This window comes from Nanorana parkeri, unplaced genomic scaffold (genome assembly GCF_000935625.1).
Source record: "Nanorana parkeri isolate BGI_ZX_2015 unplaced genomic scaffold, ASM93562v1 scaffold995, whole genome shotgun sequence".
Classification (NCBI taxonomy): domain Eukaryota; kingdom Metazoa; phylum Chordata; class Amphibia; order Anura; family Dicroglossidae; genus Nanorana; species Nanorana parkeri.
In genome coordinates this window covers 362,129-388,281 of record NW_017307263.1, presented here as the reverse complement: position 1 = coordinate 388,281, position 26,153 = coordinate 362,129, and the positions used below count along the sequence as shown (strand labels likewise).

The 26,153-nt window shown below is 41.8% G+C and overlaps 2 protein-coding genes across 2 annotated transcripts in view; one reads left to right on the top strand and one right to left on the bottom strand.

Annotated features, from left to right (window-relative positions):
• Positions 1-5,777, top strand: part of GNAI3 (G protein subunit alpha i3) — a 57,135-nt gene extending 51,358 nt beyond the window's left edge. Inside the window, exon 9 of the mRNA XM_018566989.1 lies at positions 5,565-5,777. The gene's annotated coding sequence lies outside the window, so the exon portion shown is untranslated. The remainder of the gene's footprint in view (positions 1-5,564) is intronic.
• A 4,454-nt stretch (positions 5,778-10,231) lies between these two features.
• GNAT2 (G protein subunit alpha transducin 2) overlaps positions 10,232-26,153 on the bottom strand; it is a 22,545-nt gene continuing 6,623 nt past the window's right edge. Inside the window, exons 2-8 of the mRNA XM_018566993.1 lie at positions 22,551-22,593; positions 22,290-22,431; positions 21,250-21,407; positions 20,084-20,212; positions 17,434-17,563; positions 10,531-10,684; positions 10,232-10,442 (exon numbers count right to left, since the gene is read on the bottom strand). Of these exons, the coding sequence (XP_018422495.1) occupies positions 10,252-10,442; positions 10,531-10,684; positions 17,434-17,563; positions 20,084-20,212; positions 21,250-21,407; positions 22,290-22,431; positions 22,551-22,593 (947 nt within the window). The 3' untranslated portion in view covers positions 10,232-10,251. The remainder of the gene's footprint in view (positions 10,443-10,530; positions 10,685-17,433; positions 17,564-20,083; positions 20,213-21,249; positions 21,408-22,289; positions 22,432-22,550; positions 22,594-26,153) is intronic.

Below are 26,153 nucleotides of genomic sequence, written 5' to 3'. Positions count from 1 at the left end.
CTGCTCTCAGCAGCTGGTTTGTGAGTAACCAATGTTTTGTCTTGGTGTCTTAAAGTAAGTTGCCTCAGTCTAGGAATGCAGCCTTGTACCCTACTTGAGCCCCCACACTACTCAGAGTCTCTTGTCTACTATGAGTAGTAGGCGCCCACTCTTCCTTTTTCAGGTAGGAATCCTGTACAGCTGTGGTGCATCTTATGTGTTGAATTGCAACTGTGATTTCTGACTCAGAATGCTGAGGCTGTAAGCATACACCTTTCTCCCCAGAATCTCTATCTGACATTCCTGCAGCTGTAGCAACCTCTGTGCTGTTGGATTAAGAGTCTCATAAATGTGTTCTGTTTGAGTTTGTTCCCAAGAAGCCTCAATCAGGCTTCTTATTAGAAATAATGTTATTGACTCAGTGCAAGCCAACATGAAACTGGAACAGACTGCCACTAAAACTAGTACTGTTACCAGTCTGGAATGTCTGAGAGGCTTCCAGACTATTAAAACGCATGCTCACCTGCACCTCTTCTGTATGGAGACTGGTCAGCTGATGAGCTATTCACGCCAAAATTTGCAAGAGCATTTATGGCGATATACAAAAAAGGGAAAGACTCACCGCTCCAACCAGACTGCAGATCAATATAGACATCGGGTGCAGGCTGCAGTGTGCTCCCCTTGTCAAACAATATCTCTCCAATCAGCTGCATGAAATCGAGGCCCATAAAAATCCAACTTTTTTGTTGTAAATTCCATGCAAAGTTCAAAATACAAGGTATTTACACCACCATAGTATCTCTCCCACTCCGCACCTCACGCGTTTCACTACCAGGACTTAATCATCACCTCTATGATTAAGCCCAGGTGGGGAAACACGTAAGAGATGTTGGAGTGGGAGCAATACCTTGGAGGGAATTTACAACTCGGTTTTGTGCGGCTGATTGGAGCGATACACCATTTATGGTGGTTTGCTTTTGTCCCAAGATTAATGTCAGCTGTCTGAGACCTGGTTATGCTGCCAAGTGTAACAGCCGTGGGTGAGGCTCACAGAGCATTCTTTTAGAATGTGCCTTAGTGATGCAGGTACTTGACAGAGCAAGCAGAATCTTCTTCCCACAACTGCTTCAGGTTCTGGAGTGTGGGCAGGAGATCACAAATGGCTGTGATGACAAAATGAAGCCCTGATCCCTCCATCTCTCGTCAATCCATGTGATTTCTCTCTTTTTAAAGCTTTCAGTTAGTCCATTGGCCCTCCTTGGCCCTCCAGTCTTCTCATCTCCTCCAACATAAGCCGTGTCTTCTGCACTGTTGTTGCCTTGTGCCACTGAGGAGCTTTTGGAATGAGCCTGAGCCCGGCTCTTCATAATGAACTTGGCCAACAGCTTCCGATGGAATCCACTTCCTTCTCCCTCACTGTTTTCGTACAGTCCACCATACACCTAAATGCAAAACATTTATATATTGCAGCTTACCAATTCTTAGATGGTGGTTGCATGAGTTTTTTTATTTCTTACTATTTTTATGGGGTTTTTCTTTTATTTCAAACTGGTGATTTGGCCAGTCGACTTTTCAACTTCCTTTAGCAGGCCCAGCTGTCCAGCAAAAGTGGCAGATAGAGGGATTAGACAAAACACCTAACACTGAGAATGGATTAACTTTTATTCATGAATGTAAAACCTTTATCCAAAAAGTAAAAAATAGTTGCTGTAACTGCTTAAAAAATGTTGGCTGGAGTTAAGATTTAATTTGCTAGTCAAGTCTAAATCTAAATTTTTCAGTGCATCTAACACTACCCCCTTCACAGGCTGACAATGCTGCTGTCTGTCTGAGGGTGGATGATGATGGTTTACCCCTTTCAGTTGTTCCAATTGTTCAGTGTCCTTGAGCGTAGCATTGTGTCATCTACCCAAGGTCTTCTCTGGCATTTCTAAAACAGCTGGATCAGGGTTTCTATCAGGACGGAACCTTTGCTCCTTAACTTGACTTTTGACAATGGAGATTCTTCTGCACTTGCTTAGTTTTGATTAGGGATGCACCGATACCACTTTTTTAAGGCCGAGTACGAGTACCGATACTTTTCAAATACTCGGTATCGCGGCCCATACCGATGCTTGTATCGGTGCATCCCTAGTTTTGATGCTCTTCCTTGCCCAGAAAACTTTTGGGGCAAAGGGAAGTTGCCAGTGCTATATCCAGGTTGGCTATCGGCAAGGTGTTTGTGCTTTCCTGGGTTTCCTCCAGGTACTCCGATTTCCTACCGCACTTCAAAGACATGCTGCTAGGTTAATTGCCTCCGGTCTAAATTGGCCATTGTATGTATGCATGCAATAGGGACCATAGATTATAAACTCCTTGAGGGCAGGGACTAGTGTGAATGTTCTGTATGTAAAGCGGTGTGTAAATTGACTTGTAAATTTTTTTGTGTTTTATATAAATACCTGTAATAAGTAAATAAAATAATATCACACATATAGGCTTGTATTGGTAGTAAGCACTGACTAAATTGTAGTTGTTCTCCTCCCACCACCCATTTAGAGGCTCTGATAATCAGCTTCATTGCTGTAGTAAAGGCCAATAAGGAGATGGTGCAGACTGCAATAATGCCCACCGCCAGTGGTTGCCTAGTTTGATGTTGCAAGGCAAACTTGTGAAGTCCATGAAGTAGTGTTTTACCACATTTGGTCTTACTACAAGCACCTGAAAGAATTCAAAGGCAGTCCACAGTAGGGAATGAGGAACTGATCCATAGGTGTTGGCCAGGTTGAGTAGCAAGACGTGGAGATCCCTATCTTCTTTCTTAGCAGTCTTGATTTGATGCCATATCATGCTGGTAAGTTCAAGGCATCCCAAGAAGACTGTTATGCCAGCCCTTGTTGAAGCAAGTGGGAGGGGTTATACTTTTCTGGCCAACAGCTTTTTTTTTTGTTTGCCAGTGTCCAATTCCCCCTGTAGGTGGCAGTACAATCCAGTTGTCCCAGAATAACTGAATCCTGTGTCCCTTACTAAACTGATAGAAAACTTGAGTGGAGTCTGTTGACAGCCTCTAGTACTGTGGTCTGTAAAAACATTGATGAGGTCGTTTTTACAGACGGGTTTACTTAAGACAGCCTCTTTAAAGTAAACCTGTCATGAGACAAATACCAGAGCTGCCTGCAGATCTTCCCCTGAAAACTATAGAATTGTTTGTTTACTGGGATCAGTACTTGGGGCCCATTCACACTACATCCAGATCATCACCAGACCAGATTGTGTCGGGACCCAAAATGCATCCTAATGTATCCCTATGCTATTTCTGGCCTCTCTTCACACCAGCGCAAGTCCGTTCCAGGACAGAAAAATACTGCATGCCTCATTTTGTTTGGTCTGGAATGCACTGGAAGTGTGGGCAGGTTCACACCATTTTCCGGACCATATTTGGTCCGAAAAATGGTGTGAACCTGCCCTAAGTCATTGATCTGTCACTTAACTGGTCAAAATCCCTTAAAAGACATGTCACCACTGTTGCTGTTGATCCCTTGATTACAGAATGCATGAAGCAAATGGCTTTAGCTTTTTACTTGTGACAGTCTGCTAGAAGCTTCGCAGCTTATCTCTCGCTGGTGTCTTCTGTCAGTACACATGCATAGGGCACTTTGTTGGGAAGCGGAAGCTCCATGTAAGAAGCATTTTCCCGCATGACCTTAGAGGAACAATGTCTCTATTCGAAAAAACTCTTTATACTATAATCAAGGATACTTATAGCAAGAGCACCAATCTTCCTCAGGGCCAGTTCACACCTAAGTGCTGCACTATTACATGATGTTGTGTGTTTATTGCAACGATTAGTTGTGAACCGGCCCTCAGAGGAAGAAGCCCTAGGGAGCAAACTCTGAAGTCCTCCCCCTTTCTTTCATTTAAGAAATGTTCTTTTTCTTCACTTTCTCAACCTCTTCATCGTGACCCTCCAAGCTTGGCTCCCAGTCTACCCTATAAGTATTGCACTGAAGTCAGTCAAATCTTCAGATAAGCCTTCCTCTACATAACCGTACTCCCCTACTTTGCTGAGTGGGTGGACATTTGGTAACCTCTGCATACGCCTGGACAACTTGCATCTCCAACAGTTGGGTTCAGGAGGTGTCACCTGAGGGCACTGTTGCTAGTTGTATGCTTACAGGAACTAGGAGGAACTTGCTGGGTGCACTGTACAGTGGTACAGGCGCTGCTCATAAATGCTCTCCTGCCCTTTGTTAACTACTATTCCTTCCCTTTTATCTCTGTTTAACCCCTTTGCTGCATGGGCCCAGGTGAACAGCTTGCAGTTGAGTTCTAGTTTGTGATTGACCACCTGGGTTCTTCATTGGGGCTGTTTCCCTAACTTTTGCAACATGTCCAATACTCGAAAGAGGACCATTCCCCATTATGATGGTGGCAGAGCCCCACAGCTGGCCTTATGTTTTGGCTATTCTTTGTGCATCCTCAATTTCGATGGTCCCTGGACTTAGTCACTTAGATGTTTACAGGTCCTCCTCCACCTTCCTCCTCAGTTCTTGCCATTTCTTTCTGCATTGCTGGCAGCATGAATGAACATGGTACTAGAAAGATCCACGGGCAAAGAATAACCTACAGAAAGTAAGTATACATTTTTTGGGAATATGTTTGTCGCTATAAAACTCTTTCTGAAATAATGAAGTATGAGCTAAGAAGAAATGGGCTGTAAATACAGTTACCCGAGAATACAAGAGAATACATTTTTACCCTTCTGAAGCCACCAGTATTTCCGAGTCCTTCTCCTTAATTGCAGCCAGCATTTTCTGTTCTATATTTTAGGTATGCAAATTAGCATGATGGCAACATTGTCATCAGTTTGTGATCCCTAAGGGCCTTTTTACACCTATGCGTTTTACTTTTGAAACCAATGGAAACGCATTACAACTCATGACAACATGCATTAACGTGGGTTAACCTGTGTTGCAATGCATTTAGTATTGAATGTCAAGGTGAGACACTGTGAACACGAGTTGAAACGTGTCGTGATGCCTAGATGTGTGTCATGACTAACGTTGACCTGCATTTTGATACGTTTCAATTGATTTTAATGGAAACTGCATCGAGCAACCAAAGAATCCAGCCTAAGATTCTGAATGACCTTTACTTGCTTACATGATCGTTTGACACCAATGCAGTAAACACAAATGCCTTTCAGAGCATCCAAAGTGATTGTAGGGACTGGGGCAGTAATGTACAGTGGTTGTATGTCTTAATCGTATATTTTAGGACACAGGATCTCTTGGTCTTGGACCATGGGTTTTGCAGCTGCATTCAGGTAATTGGACACTGGCAAACTAAGCTGTAAGGACAGACATATATAAAAAAGCCTGCCAAAAATATCATCATTATGGATGACATGTAGGTATAGAACGAATGTGTCCTGGAAAAGCTTGGACTGGAACTTAAGGTCAATTATTACAATATTTAAACTCCACATACTTACCAAGCTTTTCCAACCCCCAATTAATGAGCTGCCTATATGAAGTTTAGAAGCATTCAATATAATGATCATCTTATTGAGATTGATTTTTTTTTTTCCCTTTTTTTTTGTTTAGCTTGTAGGTAGACGGTTGACTGATTTGGAAGTCTACTTTACGGGGATGGTCACCCTATGCAAAAGCAATTCCTGGCCTGCATTCAGAGAACCCACCTCCCCATCGTATTATATATAGAGATGTCCTGATGCGAGTCCTAATGGCCTGGATGTGTGATCCACCTGACCTTGTTTTGATGTTTCCAGTCTCAATATCTCAAGAACTGCATACAATGGAAAGATATGTGACTGTTGCATATTTTCTGCAAGTGGGCTGCTCTTGATTACTGTATTTGAAGAAACAGTAGTGTTATGTCAGTGACCTTTGGGACACTGTATTTCTAAAACATGTCATGATTATCATTTCTGCTTTGTGACGTTTAACATTCCCAGTGTTTCATATAACTGTTCACTTAAGAACCTTTTTTTTTTTGTACTAAGATGTATGTATAACTTTCATTGCCAACAGAGGAGATGGTCAACCATACTTGTCCTTGTCAAGTCTTGGTAACTGTTTTTTGTGCTCTTATACTATAACCACTCTTCATATGAATGGTGACTGTCCTGCTGCAACTACTTTACTTGATGCAATTATTCACTCCATTTTGTTAGATAGGGTTTTCCATAGTCTACTTGAGAGGGTGTTTTATTATCAAATATATTTTTATTCTTTTGTTTTCATTTGTTCAAGGTGAACTTGTGGCAAAAAGCTAAAATGCCTTTTGTTGACTAGGCACTTCCAGCTCCTTGAATGCTTGCTTCATTTCCTTACCTAGCTCCTGGTATCCTGAAACCCAGGCTGCACTGTAATGCAATTGCTGACCAGCTTCCTGGTCACTAACTGTCATCTCCCATCTTCCACTTAATACATATTGCTATTGGCCAGTGAGGCCACTTATCACTGTTGAATGGCCAGTAGTAGTCCACGTGCAGTAGGGTGAGGTGTGTCCAGAGCAGTGACCAAGGAAGCCGGTCAGTAGTAGTGTAATATTACCTGGGTTTCTGGGTGCTCAGGAAATGTGCCTGAGGGTGGAACCAGCATACAGGGAACTGGGGGTGCCTTTTTTCAGAGAATGTATGGCTTTAGAACTGTGGGAGCTATGTATTACAGAGCATCATGTGCCTTCCATTCAGAATAAGTTACTCTTTATAATCTTTTTTTTTGCCTCCCAGCCATGCCGACCCTCTTGCTTCAGTACTTTAAATATCTGAACAAGCATACAGATGAAGACTTTCTTCTGACTTAAAATTGCATACTTTACATCCATGACTAAGAAAGTATTAAAGCCAGAGGCTCAGCATAACCATCAACTATCATTTTCAGAACGAAGTCCGTGATGACCGCTCTGATATTTCCCTTAAGATGGGTTTACTTTGTCAGCTGACAATGCACGTAACTGTCATATTTATCAATGAAGTACATGCACAAAAGGCGCTAGATCACATATTAATAATATCCACTATTATTGGGAAAGGCCCTTTCATTGATCAAGCTGACCCGCTTTGGTAACATTGCTGACATGTATCAATACCCCCAGGGAAGGTGGGGTCCTGAGCAAAGTCCAACTATAGAGGTAGTAATGAGAGTGCCACACCCATAGGTCAAAAGAGGCCAAGATGGTTATTTTATAAGATATTCAGTAGAATTTTAAAAAGCCAACATCTTTCAGGGGTTGAACTCCCTTTCGTCGGGGCATGGGTCTTGTATCAACTAAAATATGACTGAGATCAACTGGATTACAATCATAATTGTGATATCTACATGGTAAGATTTTAACCACCATCAATGAGCTAAGTACTGCAAAAAGCAGCAGCAGGATTCAAACCCATTTTTATTCTGCTGAAGATCTTAGACGCCATCCTAGACTCTTCACCTATGGTTGTGGTGCCCTCACTACTGCTTATTTACTTGTACTATATTCATAACCAAATCCTCTTTCTGAAATGTCCTCCTTTTACTCTAGAGCCAAACCTCAAAGTCGAAGCTTAATAAGATTTGTCTAACATTTCCTTTTGTGTACAGACCAGCTTGTCCTACCTTCACTGTACACATCTGACATTCATTATTTTTATACTGCAGTTTTTGTTTTGTATGACACATACACACTCTTCTGTTGCTTTGCACTCATTTGTATACAGTATTAAATTGGTAAGACATGCAATCTATATATTTCATTATTTATTCACCTTTTACAGCATATACATTACTTGACATGTAACCAACCCTGGCAGACTGGTTGCTTTTCTTTTATTTTGAACCTTCTCCCTTGCCATTGTACTTCCATCTATACACATGATTTTAGAAGTTTGTGGAACCAAATTAAACTATAAACAGACCATTGCTGCTTTAATATAAGCAATCATTTCTTCAGATATTTATTTCCCTCGCTAGGTGTCCCCACAGCGTGATTTGTTCTGGGGGAAAGTCTTATAAACTCTAGCGGCAGACTGTGAAGCTTTAATTAGGCTGCAAATTTAAAGATGGGCTCCAAGCTTGTATAAACCTAAAGAATGGATGCAGTTATGTATTCATTAATAAGTAGTGCAGGTGGTGTACCTATAGGAATTTTGACTTGATATCCTTTTTTAATCACTTGTATTGTGTGAATGAGGGTCAGTACTCTAAGCCAACAAGGTTCTGTTGTTGTATGCACATTTGCTGACAAGGAACATGCTGAAAGAGAGCAGAGTAACCAGAGGGCTTACCTCATCAGTCGGTGTTTGCTTTTTTTTTGTATCAGCCAGTTATAGACTGGGGGGGGGGGTTGGTGGAGTGACTTAGCTATATTGCTCATTTGAAGTAGAGAAATCCATTCACAAATATCAACACTGCACTTCTATATATTGACATCTAGCCACAGCTCATCCACCCACTTCAGATTCATCACTCATCAACGTGAACGTCAGACCCACGTTTCTGAAGGTCTATGAACACTTGTGTTACAGCCTCTTGATCATCGGTTCTCCAGGTAGCAACAGCTATTGCCCTGTTCTGCTCTTCTTTCTACTTAGCTCTTTGATAACTGTCGAGCTCCATAGCAGCACAGCTCAGCAGAATTACAGCTTAAGTTCACCTAGAAATTTGTACCTCCTACCGTCGTCAAATAATAAAAAAAAAAAACTAGCCTTGTGTAACTCCGTTTTATTTAAAACAAGGTAAAAACTATCAAAATCCCAGCTGTAGCATGACTGACATGGTTTAGTCATTGACTTCATCAGGAGTATTATGTTGTAGGCTATGTTCACACATGCCTAGAGGATTTTAGCATGCAGGCTGGTGGTGCCCCTTCTGTGGCATCAGGGCGTTGTAACAATGCAATGTCCTGTTTCCTTTTTTCTTTCTCAAACTTCATTGAAATGTCAGTGACATTTCAATCACGTCTATACACCACAGCAGCGCTGCGGTGACTAAAGTGTTGCAGAAACAAAAAGGAAGCATGTCTGCATACGGCACTGCATATCACACCAGCATTGTGGTGTGAACTGGACACATAGGAAACAAATGTTTTTTGCCCCTGTGGTGACTGGTGAAAGTTCCGGGTGAATTGAAGCTGTAATCCTTTTGATATGTGCTGTGCACGAGATGGACTAAAGAGCTAGGTAGAATAACACAGGGCAATTACTGTTGCTACCGATGATTTCAGGTAGGCTGTACCACAAGCATTTATAAACCTTTAAGAATGTGGGTCTGACGATTCACGGTGAGTGTTGAATCTGATGTCTATTTGTGTGTAATGAAAAGTATGGCTGTTGGGAGTACTGTTATTGCAGTAGAGAGAAGTCGGGTTACAAGCCTGCCTGTACGCTTTAGCAGAGCTATGTAAACGTCAGGTTTGGATGGACAGAAATACAAAACCTTTAGCATAGAACAAGGCCCCCACATACACATTTTAACTGTTTGCCTGGAAATCATCTTGATGAAATGGGCTGTACTGGTCACTGCAACGTTATTGGATCGTTGAGTTTGACATTTCTCTCTGTCTTAAGAGTCTGCCTACAGTACCCCACTGTCATTGTAACAGAGCCAAAACAGTCCTCTAAATAATTTTTCATTTAGTTTGTGGTCAGGCGTGTTTCATTCAGTTAGTCCATCAATGCTAATATAACCTGCCTCAACAGTAATATTTATTAACAGTGTAATGTTCAGCTCTGTAACAGATGATTGCGATGTAGCTGTTTTTGGAGGGGTTTTTTTTGCCTCGCACCACTGAAGTCCTGGGTTTGACTACTTCCCTGAACTTGATCAATACTGAGTTTTATTACTTCATGTATTTATGTGGGCTTCTACCACAACTCCAAAATATACCAGCAGGGTAATAGGTGTCTGATCAACTTGCTTTGGGGACTTTAGATTGTCTGTTCTTTTGACAACCAGGGTATGATATCAATGGTTGTAAGTAATCTGTAAAGTGCTGCATAATAGGTCACTGCTCTCTAACAGGAAATAAAGATACAATAATGATTCTTCCCAAGCAATGTAGATGCAGTGTTGCTAGGAGTAACAGCTTGCCTGTCTACAAGGAAACCTTTCAACTACCAGATATTAAATATATAAATGTCAACACCTACTCCAAAATCTTCAGACTGACTGAAGAACACCCCCCTCCCTTTCTTAACCATGTTGTTCCAGAACTTTCAGGAAAGAAACATCAACTGGAAGCATAAGAATAAGGTCTTGGTAAACGTGACTCAAGGATCTGCCATGTACTTTAAAACAGTCCACAGTCTTTAAGCGTCTCCTTGATGACGATATCAGTCACAGCATCAAACACAAATTTAACATTTTGTGTGTCTGTGGCACAGGTCATGTGAGCGTAGATCTCCTTGGTATCTTTCCGCATGTTTAAATCAAGGAACTGTAATTTAATATAATTTCCTGCATCGTCATATGAGTTATTACCTACAAAAGAATAATCAAGTTACTAGGAATTCATGTTTATATTGCAGATGACCTGAATTTATCTATTACGTATGCTTTTGTTTCCTACCATCATAGTCCGGGAAACAGATGCTTAAATGAACTTTTTTGATTTTCTGCTCAAATAGATCCTTCTTGTTCAGGAAAAGAACGATTGAGGTTGCAGCAAAGAACTTGTGATTGCAAATGCTGTTGAACAGGTGAAGGGATTCATGCATACGGTTCTGAAAAGAAAAATTGGTTTAATCTCTTGATTTATGAATCACAGTGCTTTGAAATGTAGTTCTAAGCAGTCCCTGTGATGTGGGTGAAAGCAAGACCTATACTGTAATATAAAGTAAAACATTTTATAATCACCCAAGTGAAAGTATGAAAAGCTTAAAATAGCTTTTTTGGTTTTTTTTTAACTATTGTATAGTGGAACTGCTGCCAGTCATCAAATTGTTGCTTAGGCATTGAGGGGGATTTACTAAAGGAGTTAAGTATCTTTATTAAAAAAAAAAGTGAATATTCACTACAATTATCCAATCATGTGAAAAAAAAATGTTCACATTGTTGGGTATTCAAAGTGAACAGGAATTTGCTTTCCACATGAATATTCACAAAGTTTTTTTAGCAAAGGTTCTCAATCCCTATAGTGAATCAGCCTGAATGCCTCTGCAAAAAGGTGAGGATCAATGATCAGGCAGAGCCACCTCCTGTCTGTAATTGCCATAATCCCTTTCACATAAGTACTAATGCGTAACAATTTACATAGGAAGGGTTCTAAAGTAAGATTACAGGGGTATGGTAGGTATTTGGTAATTTGTTCTTTTTTTTTGTCTTCCATTGGGACACAGGAAGACTTAAATCTTCGGGTAATACTGCAGCCAACCGGATAATTGGACACTGGAAAACAAAAATAACTGTAGGCTAGCCCAGAATAACCCCTCCTAATACCAGCATATCTAATTTTTATGGTGTTGTAGAATGGATGCCCTTTCCTTAGCTCTGCTGTGTTGATGAGTAACCTATTTTTTGCTACTGTTTTTTTCTTCAATCAAGACTCTTCTCATTGCTACTGGAATGTTGTCTCTGACTGCTGCTATCCATAGCGGTTGTCCTCAAACTTTTGGAATACCATGTCTGGACCCATCTAGTGGTCTAGTTGGGGGGCTAGCCTAAAAGTGGCCTTCGGTGCACTGGGTTCTGCTTATTGTGCTTTCCAGACATCGTCCTGGTAAAAGAGTGCTTTGCAGGTCCAGAGCCACTGTCATTGCCTCTGCACTTGCCCTGTCTTTGAAGACTCCATTAGTGGGTTTGTAAGGCCACACACAGCAGGAGCTACCTCAATTGCATAAGTCGCTTGGAGCATTATTTGCCACAAAAGTAGTTGGCACTGACGTCATCCACGGGGTTGGAATATCACGTGTGCTCTGCTCTTTTTCCCATAATATCTGTCCTTTCAGCTAAGGCCTTTATTATGGTCATGCAAGACTTTTTGGCCCTAATCAGCTGTTTACTGACTTTGATTGCAGGGGCCACAGGTACACTCTCGCGCCCCCTGTCACAAATATCTATCTGTTATGCCTGCAGCCGTGATGGCTACTGAGCCATGGGCCGCAGAGACTCTGATTCTGAGCTGCTACTCCAATCCTTGACCTAACTATGAGGAGTCGCAGTCTACTGCTATTACTCCCAAGTTAATGGAGACTATTTTGGTGCTTATTGATTCAGTGCGCACCACTGTGAAACCAGAGGATTAGCCTGTTGCTTCTATCAGTGAGGTTTCCAGCCTTAAGACATTTAAAACTCCTAAGGCCGCAAAGAGTTTCCCTTTGAACTTGTTTTTCATCTGATTTCTCTATGGAGATTAGGAGCATCATAATAGGTTATTTGCTCTTCCCAAGCACCTGAATCTTTTTAGTGGGTATTTTGTACAGAAGGGGTCCATTCCCACTGTGAATCCACCTTGCAAAGACGCTTACTATTCCAGAGCACATGCCTGTCTTCAACCGATAAGCGGCTGGAAGCCCTCTCTATTGTTTTTTCTGGCAAGTCCTTCCTTTCATCTGATCCTGTCTGTGACTAAACTTTGTTTAATTTTGTCTGATTCATCAAAATTCCTTAAAAAGAGATCTAACCACTGCTGTGGTTAAAACTATCGAGAAGAAACAGGGGACTTTGAATATTGCACCCACGAAAGATTGATTGCACAAAAAGATTTGTGTACAAATTAACAAATTATATTACAGAATATAAAAATTTGACATATTAAAATAGATATACAATATATACAGTAGTAATTATATACATTTGTAAGAATGTTTTTTTAAATTGTTCATCCATGTTTTGCAATAAGAGACTATAATTACCGTAGATATAATTTTTCAGACAAATATACACGCTATATAAGTGACACTTTGAGCAATTATTCTCTAACTATCCGGAAGAAGCAGATAAAATCCAAGGAATGTGTTGATGTTCTAGCATGATAATAAAGTTATCTTAAGCTCTAACTATATATTGTAAATCTATTGGTTTTAAAATTTATCTTGAATTTTAATAAAATTTGTTATTTTTTATACAATTTTTTTTTTGCAATCGACTTGGGTGCTATATTCAAAGACTTTTTTTTCTCGATCTAATAGTTTTAGCGATGTTAGCACCTTAAAGGGTTATTACACCCTCAGTGGTGTTTGCATATATCTACTACTAGCAAGCAGTAGATATATGCAAAAACATTTATTTTTTTATACTTTTAAAAAGGGTTTAAACTTACCTGCGTCTTCGCTGCGCGCTCCCGTCCGAACATCTGAAGAGTCTCGGGCGGCCGCAAAGGATCTTGGGGTGGGTGCATGCACAGTTCAGATGTTCGGCCGGGAGATGAGGAGAGACACAAGGTAAGTCTATGGAGCAGCGGGCACCGGCACAAACTCCATGGGACGTCAAAGAGGACGACAGAGAAGTCAGCGCTGGAGGCATCATTTCAGGTCCCTAGAGCAGGATTGGGAAGGGGCAAAAAAAGTTAATGCCACTTCAAGATTGTAAAACTGTTTTGGCCCCCCTTTTTCTTAGTTCAAAAAGAAAAGAGAAAAAGTTTTATCTGCATGGGTTTCAAGGGGCAACATCTGTTCTACCTGGCTCTTGATAAAATTGTGAAGGTTGCCACTGGTGGGAAGAGCACCCATGTGCCTCAGCTGAACAAGTCTAAAGAACAGACTGTGAAGTATTCTTCCACTTTGGCTGTTAGGAAACATTCCTTTCATTTCTCTACTTCCTTAAACCTTCAACCAGTTGTTGAGACCCCCCATGCCTGGCTACTAGTCCACCTGCAAGGTCTTGCACTCAGACTGCCTAATTCTGAGACAAACCTTCCTCGGCATGAAGGTGCACCACCATCTTCCACAGTTGTGGAATGTTTGTTAATCTTTGTGGACACTTGGACAGCTTGCATCTCAGACACTTGGGTACAAGAGCTGGTATCTCAGGACTACAACCTGGAGCTTTGCTCCCTCCTTGGCTTCTTAACTCCATCCTTCCTGTGTTACTGCACAGATTAGGAGATCTCCATCGAGCCCTCTCAGGTCCCCTATATCAAAGTGTTATTGCCAAATTCCTATGTCCTAAACATACCTTTATGTCCCAATCTTTCCAGTGCATCAGCAGTTCTTGTGCTTTGCTCTAGGGCCTCTGCCTCTTGGTACTTTATCTACACCTTTGCTATACACTAAGGTGCTGGCCCCAGTATTAGCCCTACTGTACTCTCGTGGCATCACCATTATGGGACAATTAGAGCCCACCCTGGCTGTTCCTCAACTGGAGGTAGTCTATCAGACAACATATGTAGGTCTTGAACCTTCAAAAATTGTCCCTGAAACGGTCTCATTGTTTGGAGGACCTGGGTCTAGTGCTGGACCTCGCTCAGTACAAAGTGTTCCTTCCACAGGGATATCTTCAGACTCTCTCGTCTCAGACTCATGTGCTGCTGTCCTGGCAGAACTTCCAGCCTTGTCAGCAATGTACATTTCCGGTGCAGCCAATTTGCAGGCAGATTTCTTCAGCCAGCAGTGCTTGGATTTAAGGGAGTGCTCCCTTTACCCAGAGGTGTTCCAGGATCTGTGTTGCAGGTGGGGGTGCCATATGTGGACCTCCAGGTTCAACAACAAATGGACAGATTTGTCTTCAGGTACAGGAATCTTTGAGCAGAAGCAGTGAATGCTCTGGTGGCTCCATGGAATCCGTACTATGCCTTTCCTATCTGAAAGTTCTTCCTCGTTTGTTTGGCATAATCAATAAAGAGGACATTCCAATGCTCCTCATTCCTCTGACCTGGACCAGGCAGATGTGGTACACTGACCTGGTAAGACTTCTGGCTGACTCTCCATGAGCACTGTCCGCTCATTGGGATTTTTTGTCCCAAGGACCAATTTGCACCCTGTTTCACGGTTACTGGCTTTAAGGGCATTGCTGTTGATGCCTAGATTCTTAAGGTGCCCACACACCTTGCAATAATCGTACGATAATTGTGGGAAATCCCGCGATCGTACGATTATCGCAAGGTGTGCGACTTCTGCTACTGTAAGGTTGCACGAAAACCCGCCGAGAATCGTAAGATTGTCGGCGGGTGTGTGGCATGTTCGTAAGATAACTGCCCCACGGGCTGGTGTGCGCAAGCGCACACTGCCCGTTCAGCATTGCGGTCATCGAAAGCCCGCCCCTCACCGGGCTTCCCCCAATGTTAATGTCAGCACTTACCTTAAATGATGTCTCCTAATCCGATCTTTCCTGTCCATTTCAGCTGTCCCTCCAGCGGTGCGGCGTCTCTCCGATCCAGCGCTGACTCCTCTGTCCTTGCTGGCACTTCCTGTCCTACGGTGTCTGCATGCGGGTGCACGCGTCCATAGACTTACCTTGCGTCTCTGCTCGTCTCCCGTCCGAAAATCCGAACTGCGCATGCGCCCGCCCCAAGATGCATTGCGGCCGCCAAACAGTTTCGGATTTTTTTCTCTCTCAACTTTTTGCCTATATGTACTGCTTGCTAGCAGTACATATAGGCAAAAAAACCGGAGGGTTTAGAAACTCTTTAACAATGACCTTTATTGACTTGCATGGAAATGTGTGTGCTTAGGTGTGAACTAGGCCTCATTTGGTTCCTTTTTGATCTGCTAAATATACCATTTAAAGGCTTTAGTTACATTTGTTCAAAAACTGTAAAAAAAAAAAAAAAAACTGTTGATCATGCCAGAAATCTTATCAGTTGAAAACTTCATGTGCGGCTTCTCCATCTATGTTATGGAGAAGAGGAGAAGACAAGATTTATGTAGTCCTGTCCAAGGGTGGTCCAGAGCTCTGTGGGGTCTGCCCGGGGCTCTGTGGGTCTAACAAGGCTGGTTAGACTCCCCAGAACCTTGGTGAGGCTCCACAGAGCCTTGATGCTCTAGTGAGACCCCAAAGAGCCCTGGTGAGACCCTAGAGAGCTTTACGGATCCCTGGTGCTGGTGGGACCCTACAGAGTCCTGGTGAGACCCTACGGAGCACTGGTTTTACCAGTGCTTCTTGAGGTCTCACTAGGGCTCTTTGGGGTCTCACCAGGGCTCTGAGGGGACTAACCAGGCTAGTGATGAGACCCTACAAAGCCCTGGTGCTGGTGAGACCCTACAGAGCCTTGGTTTAACCGGGCCAGTGTGGGGTCTCACCAGTGCACTTTGGGGGTCTCACCAGGGCTCTGTGGGGTTTCACCAGCCCTGGTTTAACCCCACAGAACCATGTTGGGACCCTACCCTGGTGGGCTCTTTGGGATTTGACCAGGGCTCTGTGGGGTCTAACCCAACTGGTTAGACCCCACAGAGCCCTGGCAAGACCCCACAGAGCCCTAGTGAGACCCCACAGTCTCACCAGTCTTGGGGTTTCACCAAGACTGGTGAGACCCCCACAGAGCCCTGCTGAGACCCCCACAAGGCCCTAGTTTAACTAGGGCTCTTTGGGGTCTCACCAGGGCACTGAGGGGTCTAACCGGACTGGTCAAACAGCACAGAGCTCTGGTAAAACCCTACAGAGCCCTAATTTATTCAGGGCTCTGTGGGGTCTCACCAGGGCTCTGCGGGGTCTCACCAGCCTGGTTAAACCCCACAGAGCCCTGGTAAGACCCCACAGGCCTGAGTGGGGCCTCAAGTTTAGGTTTTGCCTAAGGCCTCGCAAACTCTAGAGCCGCCTCTGGGTGGCAACACTGCTTCTCCACAGATACAGTATGTTGAAGTGTCAACCTAGGACAGGAAGTGCGTTACTGACAGGATCACCAGGTGTAAATAATGGGGAGAAAGCTAAAAAGAAAAGTAATGCAGCCACCACACATACATACTGGTAACCTACAATATAATAACATTTTGTTTTGGGTTTAGATACACTTTTAAGCTGAAATCTGGGACAAACAAATATATTTTCTAAATACAGTACAAGAGGCATGTGTATACTTACCTGAATCTTTTGTGTTTTGTGTATTTCTTTCAGATCTTTGCTGTAATCCAGCATGAAATGTTGCCTTTGTGCAGGAGTGTCCTGTAATTAAGACCAGTCACTGCAGCTCTCTCTTCTTGTGCAGCAAGACTGGTCTTGTATCTGCTCCCTGTAGTCCTCTGCAGGCAGCCTGTAATGGGTGGGCCTCCTGGGTCCCTCCCAAAGCTCTTTTCTCTGCACAGGCTGCCCAGGGATGAGGTCACTGCTACTTTTATAAGACAATAACTGGATTTGCAAAGGCATTTGGTGCACATAAAGTAGATGTATATCCTTTGTAGCTGTTGAGGAATATACAGTATTTAAACAAAAGTGTATTGGCCCAGAATTCAGCTTTAAAGTAATGAAGGGTTACAGAAAACATGGAAAAACAGCACACACATGAAGTTAGGGGTGGGGAGCATCATTATGGGGAATGCATCATTTCAGTAACTAGAACATTTTGGATATATTTTACTGCATTGCATTAGTTCATACATACCACTTCCTCATCCTCCACCAGAACCATGTCATAAGCACTTAATGCACCACAAAATATAATGCAGGTAACTCCTTCAAAGCAGTGAATCCACTTCTTGCGCTCTGACCTCTGTCCTCCTACATCAAACATCCTAAAAAAAGAAAACACTAGTGATTTTAATTGGTGGAATACAGCTTGATTTTTTTGAATCTTGCTTGAACATACTGTATCATATTAAGTGGTCCTATTTTTTAAAGTTTATGTAAACCCAATCACTAAAATCTCATGTAATCCTTAGCATGTTAATGTGATTTCAAACAGTGGCGTAACAATCGCCATAGCGACCCAGGCAGCCGCTATGGGGCCCGGCCAGGGCATCCCTCTGATGCCATGCGGGCCGCCATGACATATCAGGGTGCTGGCTGTCAAGAGGAACGCGCCGCTGATCACTGAAACCTGTCATTGATGTGTGCAGCGGCGCGTTCTTCCTCGCATCTGCCGCTGAGCCGTGTCAGTGACAGCCAGCAGCTTCTGCAGAAGAGACTGGACCTGGTGTTTGCAGTGAAGGAGGAAAGGCTCTTTTCTCGGTGGTGTTTTTGGGGGACTTTTGGACATCCATCGATATCAAGTAGGCAAGCCTCAATGTACCATTTAACACGGGCATCAGCGGTTCTTGTGCTTCGCGGTAGGGGAGGAGCATTACCAGTTTGTGGCCTCGCCCTTTAGCTTAGCCATGGCTCCTTGAGTGTTCACCAAAACATTGGTGCCTATTTTAGCAGTCTTGAGGTCAAGGCAGATGGGTTACCTGGACAATCTTCTATTGCATGTGGAGTCTTACTCAGTACAAGAATCCAACATGCTCATTACCATTCTGACTCTGGAGGAGAATGTTTTTGTTTTTTAAAATTTATTTTAAGTCCTTGCTGATTCAGTCACTTCACCTGGAAGGTATTCCTCCCTTTGGAAAAACTGCAGAAACTAAAATTTTAGGTTCACCTACTGTGTACTCGCAGGTGGTTCTCCATTCACCACTTCATGAGAATTTTGGGTCTTGTGGTAGCAGCCTTCAAAGCATATCCTTATGCTCAAAACCACCCCGGCAAGTTGCAGTAAGAGCAGCAGCTTGCCTTAAGCACAATTACATTTCAGGCGTCAACACTTGTGGTCTTATGTGGGCATTCTCTGGCATTGGTGCCACTTGTCTGCACCTTTATTTAGGGCGTTACACACATTGCCCTTACAGTTTGGCCACCATTGAACCTTAACCTGGTATTGTTGGTGTTGCAAAAAAGCACCTTTTAGGGATACTAAGGAGATTTTGCTGCTAACACACATTGGTGTACCTAATAGCCATTACTTCCATGCATAGAGTCTTCGAACTGGAGAAATTGCAAGCCTCCATTTTTGGTCCTTCAAAAGGGGTAAGGTCATTGCAAATCCTAGACTCTCCTTTTCTGCCTAATGTGGTATTTGACATTTCTCTTGAATTAAGACATTGTCCTCCTGCTGCTTTGTCCCAAGCCAGTCTATCCTAGGGAAATTGGTTTACAGTCTTTAGGGTGTATTTGAATGTCACGTCTCAGTTTTACAGGTCAGATTTGCTGTTTGTGGTTGTAGAGGGCCCACATAAGGGAATCATAATAGGAACTGCTGTTCTTACACGCTGGATCAGGCAAACTATTGCCCAACTTATGCTATCAAGCACTATATGCACTTTTTCTGGTTACAGAGCATTATATGATATCGGTCAGTATTGTGCATATTATTTTATCATATCCTCCCAACTTGCTCCGGCCCTATGTTGACATTCGGGAGCAGCGCTGTCATTATGGCAGCTCTGCTCCCGAATGTCAACAAAGGGGCGGAAAAAGACCAGTGATGTCACTCTTCGCTCTGACATCATGACTCACTCCGCCCCTTTGTTGACATTCAGGTCAGTACTGTCATTTTGTGGCGAGAGTTCGTCAGTATTGGTGGGCGTCGGGTATTTTTTCTTTCGAAGAGTCGGTGGTTGTTGTTCATCATGATTGACGGGGATCTACATCGCTGGATGACGTGATTGACCTTGGGATTACATTGATGGACATTTTTTTTTTAATAAAAGACTTGTCAAAAATGTGTGTTTATTTACAATGTTACTGTTTATTTGGTGAATGAGTAAGGGTAACAACTACTCCTTACTCATTCACGAGGGGAGCAGGATCTGGGTACCCACTTTATGAAAGGGGCACCCAGATTCCTATAAGCCCCCCTGCCCGCAGACCCCCACAACCTCCTCTTGCTTCAATATTGTGGATCACTGACCCAGAATACATATACAATCTGACTTTCCTGATGTGCCATCGTGTTCCATGTCAGTAACTTAGAAAGCTTTGAAAGTAGAGGGTCTTCATGACAGAAAACTAGCATTTTAACAAGGATAACTGCAATTGCAGCCTACATATTACAAAGGGCTTACTTTTAAGTTTATATGACATCCGCAAATGGTTAGTGGAGCTGTTTTTTAAACATAGGTGAAAATGAAACTAGTGGTGCTTGTTGCCCCATTTTCTAGTGCAAAATAAAACAAGCATTTTTTTTTCAGGTAAGCCCCAGTCTGTTTTAGTTGTGATTTCTTTGTGTAATGGGTTATGAAAGGTGTAAAAAAAAGAAAGAGAGAGAGAAAAAAAACCTGAAATGAAGATCTTTAAAGGAGAACTGTGACTCAATGATTCCTGTAGTTTTCACTCTGGATCGGAGGACATCTTGTTCATTCGGAATATAATTAGATGCTGTGATCCTATCCAGCTGATTTAAGTAACTAGTAATAAAAACAAACAAAAAATCATGATAAAAAAACAACAGTAGAGGTGTTGTGCAGTGAAAACATAGTGTCCTTCTTTATCCAAGGGCCGGGTACTATTGCACACGGGTATTGTGTAGCAGTTTCTAGCATTCAGATTCTTTTGGAAAGGATAAACCAGTTGTAAAACCTGACTGCATACAGTGTAAGCATTTTAGGTGAAATACATTAAACTGCAAAAAGGGAAGCAGTTTTATTTAATTTTCTCAAATTCCTTTTTCATTTCCTCTTAACTCTATGTTTGTGTGTGAATTGTTGCTCACATGTAAATGTATGCATTAGTTAGTGGTTCTGCATGCTAATACCCCTTCATTTTAAGCAGATGCCTACTTAAAATGAGCAGAAAGAAGTGGCATGTGCTCTGTCCATGATGCCAATGGATTCAAGTACATAAGCAGAGATTTCTACACGAATCATGACAATAAAACTTTTTGTTTTTGTTTGATATAAGATAATAAGGAATAAACCTTTATTATTGCTATTAAACATTAATTCCAGCTTGGGTACCAAACTGGTTAGTATACACAAGCAAGAGCAGAAGGTTATCACTCCCTACTCTTCACAAATTAATAGTACTTTAGCAATCTGCACGTTTTTATGCATGATTGCTGCGCGGTCAGGAGTTGCACCGGTGTGAACCTGGCCTCAGAAAATCACTCATAGCATCTTATGAGTTCTGCTGCGTATCATTCAAGGAACACTTTGCCCTGTGAATTTATGGATTATGTGGCACTGCTTCCATACATCTTACTTTATGGCACAGTCACTTCCCCATTTCACAACCTATTCTGTGTGGTCTTTTTTATTTATTTTTTTTCTACAGATTTGGCAATTGATTTACTAAAGCCCAAAAGACTGTCAATTTGCAAGGGAATTTCCCCTTAGCATAGTGAATGAGGTGAAGCTCTGCTGATTTTCATCATCCAATCCATGTGCCAGCAAAATACTCTTTTATACACTATTTGCCTTTTCTATGCCCCTCGTGTTCAACTCACTATGGAGCAGAGTCATTGAGCTGATATTCAGCTGCTCTTTCAAAAGAGGCCTGTACGCCATCATCTTTCCAGAGGCTCTTGATCACATCCACAAGTTCTGGAGGCATTGTGCCTTCCTCTATTGAGTCGGCGAGGTGGCAAAGCATACGACCATCATCCTGTTAGGAAAAAAACAAACAAAAAAAAGCAAAATATTGGTGTTCTGATTCCTAAAACTTGCAAATTGAGTCAATTATTATACTGGTGCTACAGGATGACCTGCCTTTCCAGCAGTTTGCAAACATCCAACATGTTGCCACTGCATTGTGTTGCATAATATAGTTTCTAAATGCTTTACGTTGGTCCTAAAGCAAACCATCTAGCATAGACATGGTATAGTTTAAACCAGAGGCAACATTTATAAGAGCTTGTACATTTGTAAGGATGTATAGTGTCTTTAAAAGTGAGTAGCCCACCCACCACTTATGCTCAATATGTCTTAAGCTTGGAATATCCACAACACTAGACTTAGCACATGACCAACGTAGGACATTTTTTTCTTTCTTTCAAGTACAGCGTGGCCACATTGTATTTGGTCATTTACAGTGGACCAAACAGTAATACCCATTTAGCAAACACAGACATTTTTCATTCAAAAGTTTTCACTACTGAAATGGAAATATGACTATTTCACGCAAATGTAATATTTTTTTTTGCGAATTGAACATTTTGATGCAAACACTATCATAAGATTAAATAATAATAATAAAAGAAAACACTTGTGCTTTGTGAATTGACACCATGTGGAATTACCTGAAAACAGTTGCATGAATTTGAAAACCAACGGATATGGCACAACTATAGCAGCCTCACATAAAGCAATGGACAGCAAGTCCAACATATAAATGTGAACCCCGCATTTAGCAGCTCTGCTATAGGAAGCATGCAACTACAGTTGTGTGTGTAAATTCAAATACATTGTATATATACCTGGACCTGATCTCAAGGTAAACTTCATTATTCATTTGGCCACCTTAAAGTATTTCCTAGTTCACACTAACCGCTTTACTTGTGTCACTGTAGTCAATGCCAAGGGTGGACATTGCACGGATTATGGCTAGGATTGACTGAAGCACGTTGCCATAGATAATTGATTTGAACTCCAAACATTCTTCCTCGTTGTATCCCGCTTGATGGATGATTCTTACAAAACAAAAGGAACATAGCAAAAAAAAAAGGATGAATTAAAGGAATTCAAGTTAAACAATTAATGTTACAGCACATTAGAATGATGCAATGTAGTTAAATTCGTGTTCACTTACTTCATCTGCTTGACGATGGTACTCTTTCCAGACTCGCCAGCACCTGCAAAGATACCAGTAATCAGCGTTATTGTTATTACATATGCTACCAAGGTTTATCTTTATAAGCCTTAAAGTGATACTAAACACAGCAGTAAACCCTTAAAAATGCATTCAAGTACCTAACTGTTATAAAATGTAGCTTATTTGTGCATCACTCAGCTGATGTTCCTGAAATCATCTGTGAATCCATGCTGACATTGTCCTTCCTTCCGCTCCAATCTTACTCCTGTGATGGACTGCAATCTCAATATAAATTAGTAAACTAAACGTGAGATTGTAGTCTATCGCGGGAGTGAGCTTGGAGGGTGGCTACTTTACAACACACACAGGCACCATAGGGAACAAAAGTAATCACCCTCCAGAAGGAAGGACAGCGTCAGCACCAATTCAGAGATGATTTGAGGATCTACAGCTGGGTGATACACAAATAAGATACATTTTTGTTAATAGTTAAGTTACTTAAATGCATTTTTAAGATTTAACTCCTGAGTTTAGTGTCCCTTTTAGAGAGACAGGAGGGACAGGCCAAAGTGCCGTGTTTCTAGGTTAAGTCATCAATATTTGTATAAAAAGCACCCAAAGTTTTAGGGCTTCCATGGGCATTATTAAAAAAAAAAGATTAAACTACATGCAGGCAACTGGAGTCTGCTGTTTGTGTCCGGTGCATTTTACTAAGATCAGTTTGACTACAGCTATACTTTTTTTTTTATATTTGAGTATAGCTTAACTTTAATCCACTTGCACATTAGCTTCCTCTCATATGTGACAAATCCTTTACCTTTTTTGCCACTATACAGGAAGAAATGTGATGAAGGAGTTGCACAAACAACACTTATATGTGGTAATGGATCTCCTGTTCCCAAAACTACCAGGATAATACAGGATATAGGCATGAAAGAAAACAGAATGGTATGCACTATTGTTCTTCCCTAGCCCATTGTCCATGGGACAGATTCTTTAATATTGTATACAACATATATTTTATCTTATTAATTTATCTAGCACTAGTATATAGGTCTAGGAACTCGCAACCCAATGTCCCTACTACACTAGGGCCAGTTTGGATAGAAGTCACTTGCACCCCCACACATGCACACACAAAAGGGAGGTGCAGGGTTAAATTAATTCCTGTGATCACAGAAGCCAAGTTAAATTTAACAGCTTATATATAGATCTCCTTATGCACTGAGACCTGGACCATATTTACCATAAGACCAAAAGAGAGAAAGTTGTAGGTAGGCAAATGCAGCACTGTGAAATGGAGGAAGGAAGTGGGTGACTGAGCATTTGCCCTTTCCCCCATTTTTCTAAAAGGGTCCCCTTAATAGGGCTACTCTGGCCTTGTAACTCTGCAGAGTGGCAGGGATGGAGTGCACAGAGTTCCAGCACCTGACATTGAAGAAAGATAAAGTGAAGTGAGGGATGGAAGTGATATTGAAGAAGTGCGCAGAGCTTATCCTTATTTAGGAGCAAGGGGAGAATAAAGGGGGCTGAGCAGAAGAATTTGCTGCATTCTGCAGAGCCACATATGGGGGCTCTGAACAAATCCATGGTTCAGCTCTAGAATCTAGATGAATGTTTTGCTTAATGCTAATCTGCATTGAATTATATGGCTACATGCACAATGTAAAGCTTTGTAAAGTCAGGGGGAGTCGTCTCCTGTTAATTGATGAAAAGGCTTTAACTCTAACTCTCTGCCAAAAGAAATGGTCAGAGGCAGAGATTAGAAAGACTGGCTGTGGGAAGAGCATGTGGGTGGAGTCTGTTGGTGGGCAGGGCCTGGACAGGAAGTGTTGACAGATTACTGCACTGCACACTTTGCGAACATGACCAGGTGAAAGTGTTCTCTATCTCTCACCAATGTTATGGAACCCTTTCATCTGCATATGCCTGGGCTGAACCCTTGTGATTCTCACTGCTATAGGATGGCTGAGAGTCAGAATGTTCTGGCAAAATAAGGGGCAGAAGTTGAAGTAGGGGGTGGAGCTAATAGTTGAATTGTATTTAATGGGCTGAAGGACACTGACATCTGCACTGGATGATGAAGTCACCCTCTCCTTGGCTGTGCAAAGGAAGTCCTCCCTTTACATCAGAGTACCCACTTCACACCAGGATCCCCCTTCACATCAGAATCCACAACAGTGGAGCACAGTATGTTGATAGACAGTAGGTGGGACGCTGCTTTCAGTCGGGCAGTGCGACAAGAGCAGTGCACAGTTTGACGATAGAATACATATCAGGAGAAGTGAAAGATACTTGAGGGGAATGAGAGGGGGGAAGGAAGGTAAATGAAAAAACTGGACTACTTGCCTGCCTTATTGAATGAATATGGGACCCAGCATTTAAGTTTGAAATCTGGGACAATCCAGTAATATACAGGACGAGTGGCAACCCTAGTTACTTGACCTACTGTACACACTGCTATTGCCCAGGAGCTGAGAAGATGAGTGGAGCTAGCTCTCCTCACTTGCTGTGTTTTAAATAAAGTGACACTAAACTCAGGAGTCACATCATAAAATGCATTTAAGTACCTTATTAACAAAAATGTACCTTATTTGTGCATAATTTTGCAGTAGATTCTGAATTTATCTCTGAACTCATGCTTACACTGTCTTTCCTTCTGGAAGGTGGCTACTTTTGTTGTTGCAAAGGCGGCAGAGGCCCCTGTCATGACTCTGTCCCTGTATGGATTATTGCTCTTCCTTACACAGCATCATTAATATTGCATGCAAAACATGGTTTTATCTTATTAATTATTATTATAGTGCCAACATATTTCTTATTGATTTTAGAAGTATTTACGATCTCACAATCTAATGTGGGTTAGCTTTGGTAGAAATATTTAAAAACCATCAACACTTCCTTCAACCTTCTTTGTAATAGTAGTACTAACCACAACAATAGATAATGTTGCTGAAGAGTTGCAATTTCTAGTTAAACCATATAATATTATTATGCAGAGCATGTTTTTTTTTTCAAATGAGAGTACTGTCTTACAAAAATACCAGTTGCTGAAATGAGAAGTACTTCACGACCATGGGCAAGTCACAAATTTCAGGAAGGTGGTAAGTCTGATCTGAGGCCTAAAGTTTTTATGTCCAGTTTTTAGAGAGGTACTGGAGAAAGAGGGGTGTACTGTATATGGAGCCTAATGTTTTGCATCAGAGGTTATGCCATCCTACCTCAAATTAGTGGCAATAACCACTGTACTGTTAAATATGTTTTTTTCTCCTTGTATGTGTAGTTGTTACAATAGACAAAGTGTAAATACAGTATTGATGTGCAACCAATCTTGTGGTTCGTGTTTTTTTTATTGTTTAGGGGTTCAAGGACTGTGGAGTGGCAAAGACCATAAGAGAGCTCATCTATGTCTGAAACTGACTAATGACCTGTGCTGTGTCTAAATACAACCTGTAATAGAATAGTTATTTACATGACTCTATGCTAACCATTATTAAAATATTGATATCAGCCACTGGAAAATATAGTAGTCAACCAAACTCCCCTTACACTCATCCCACCAATGTCCTTTTCTTCTTTATTGCTGATATTTATAGCTGT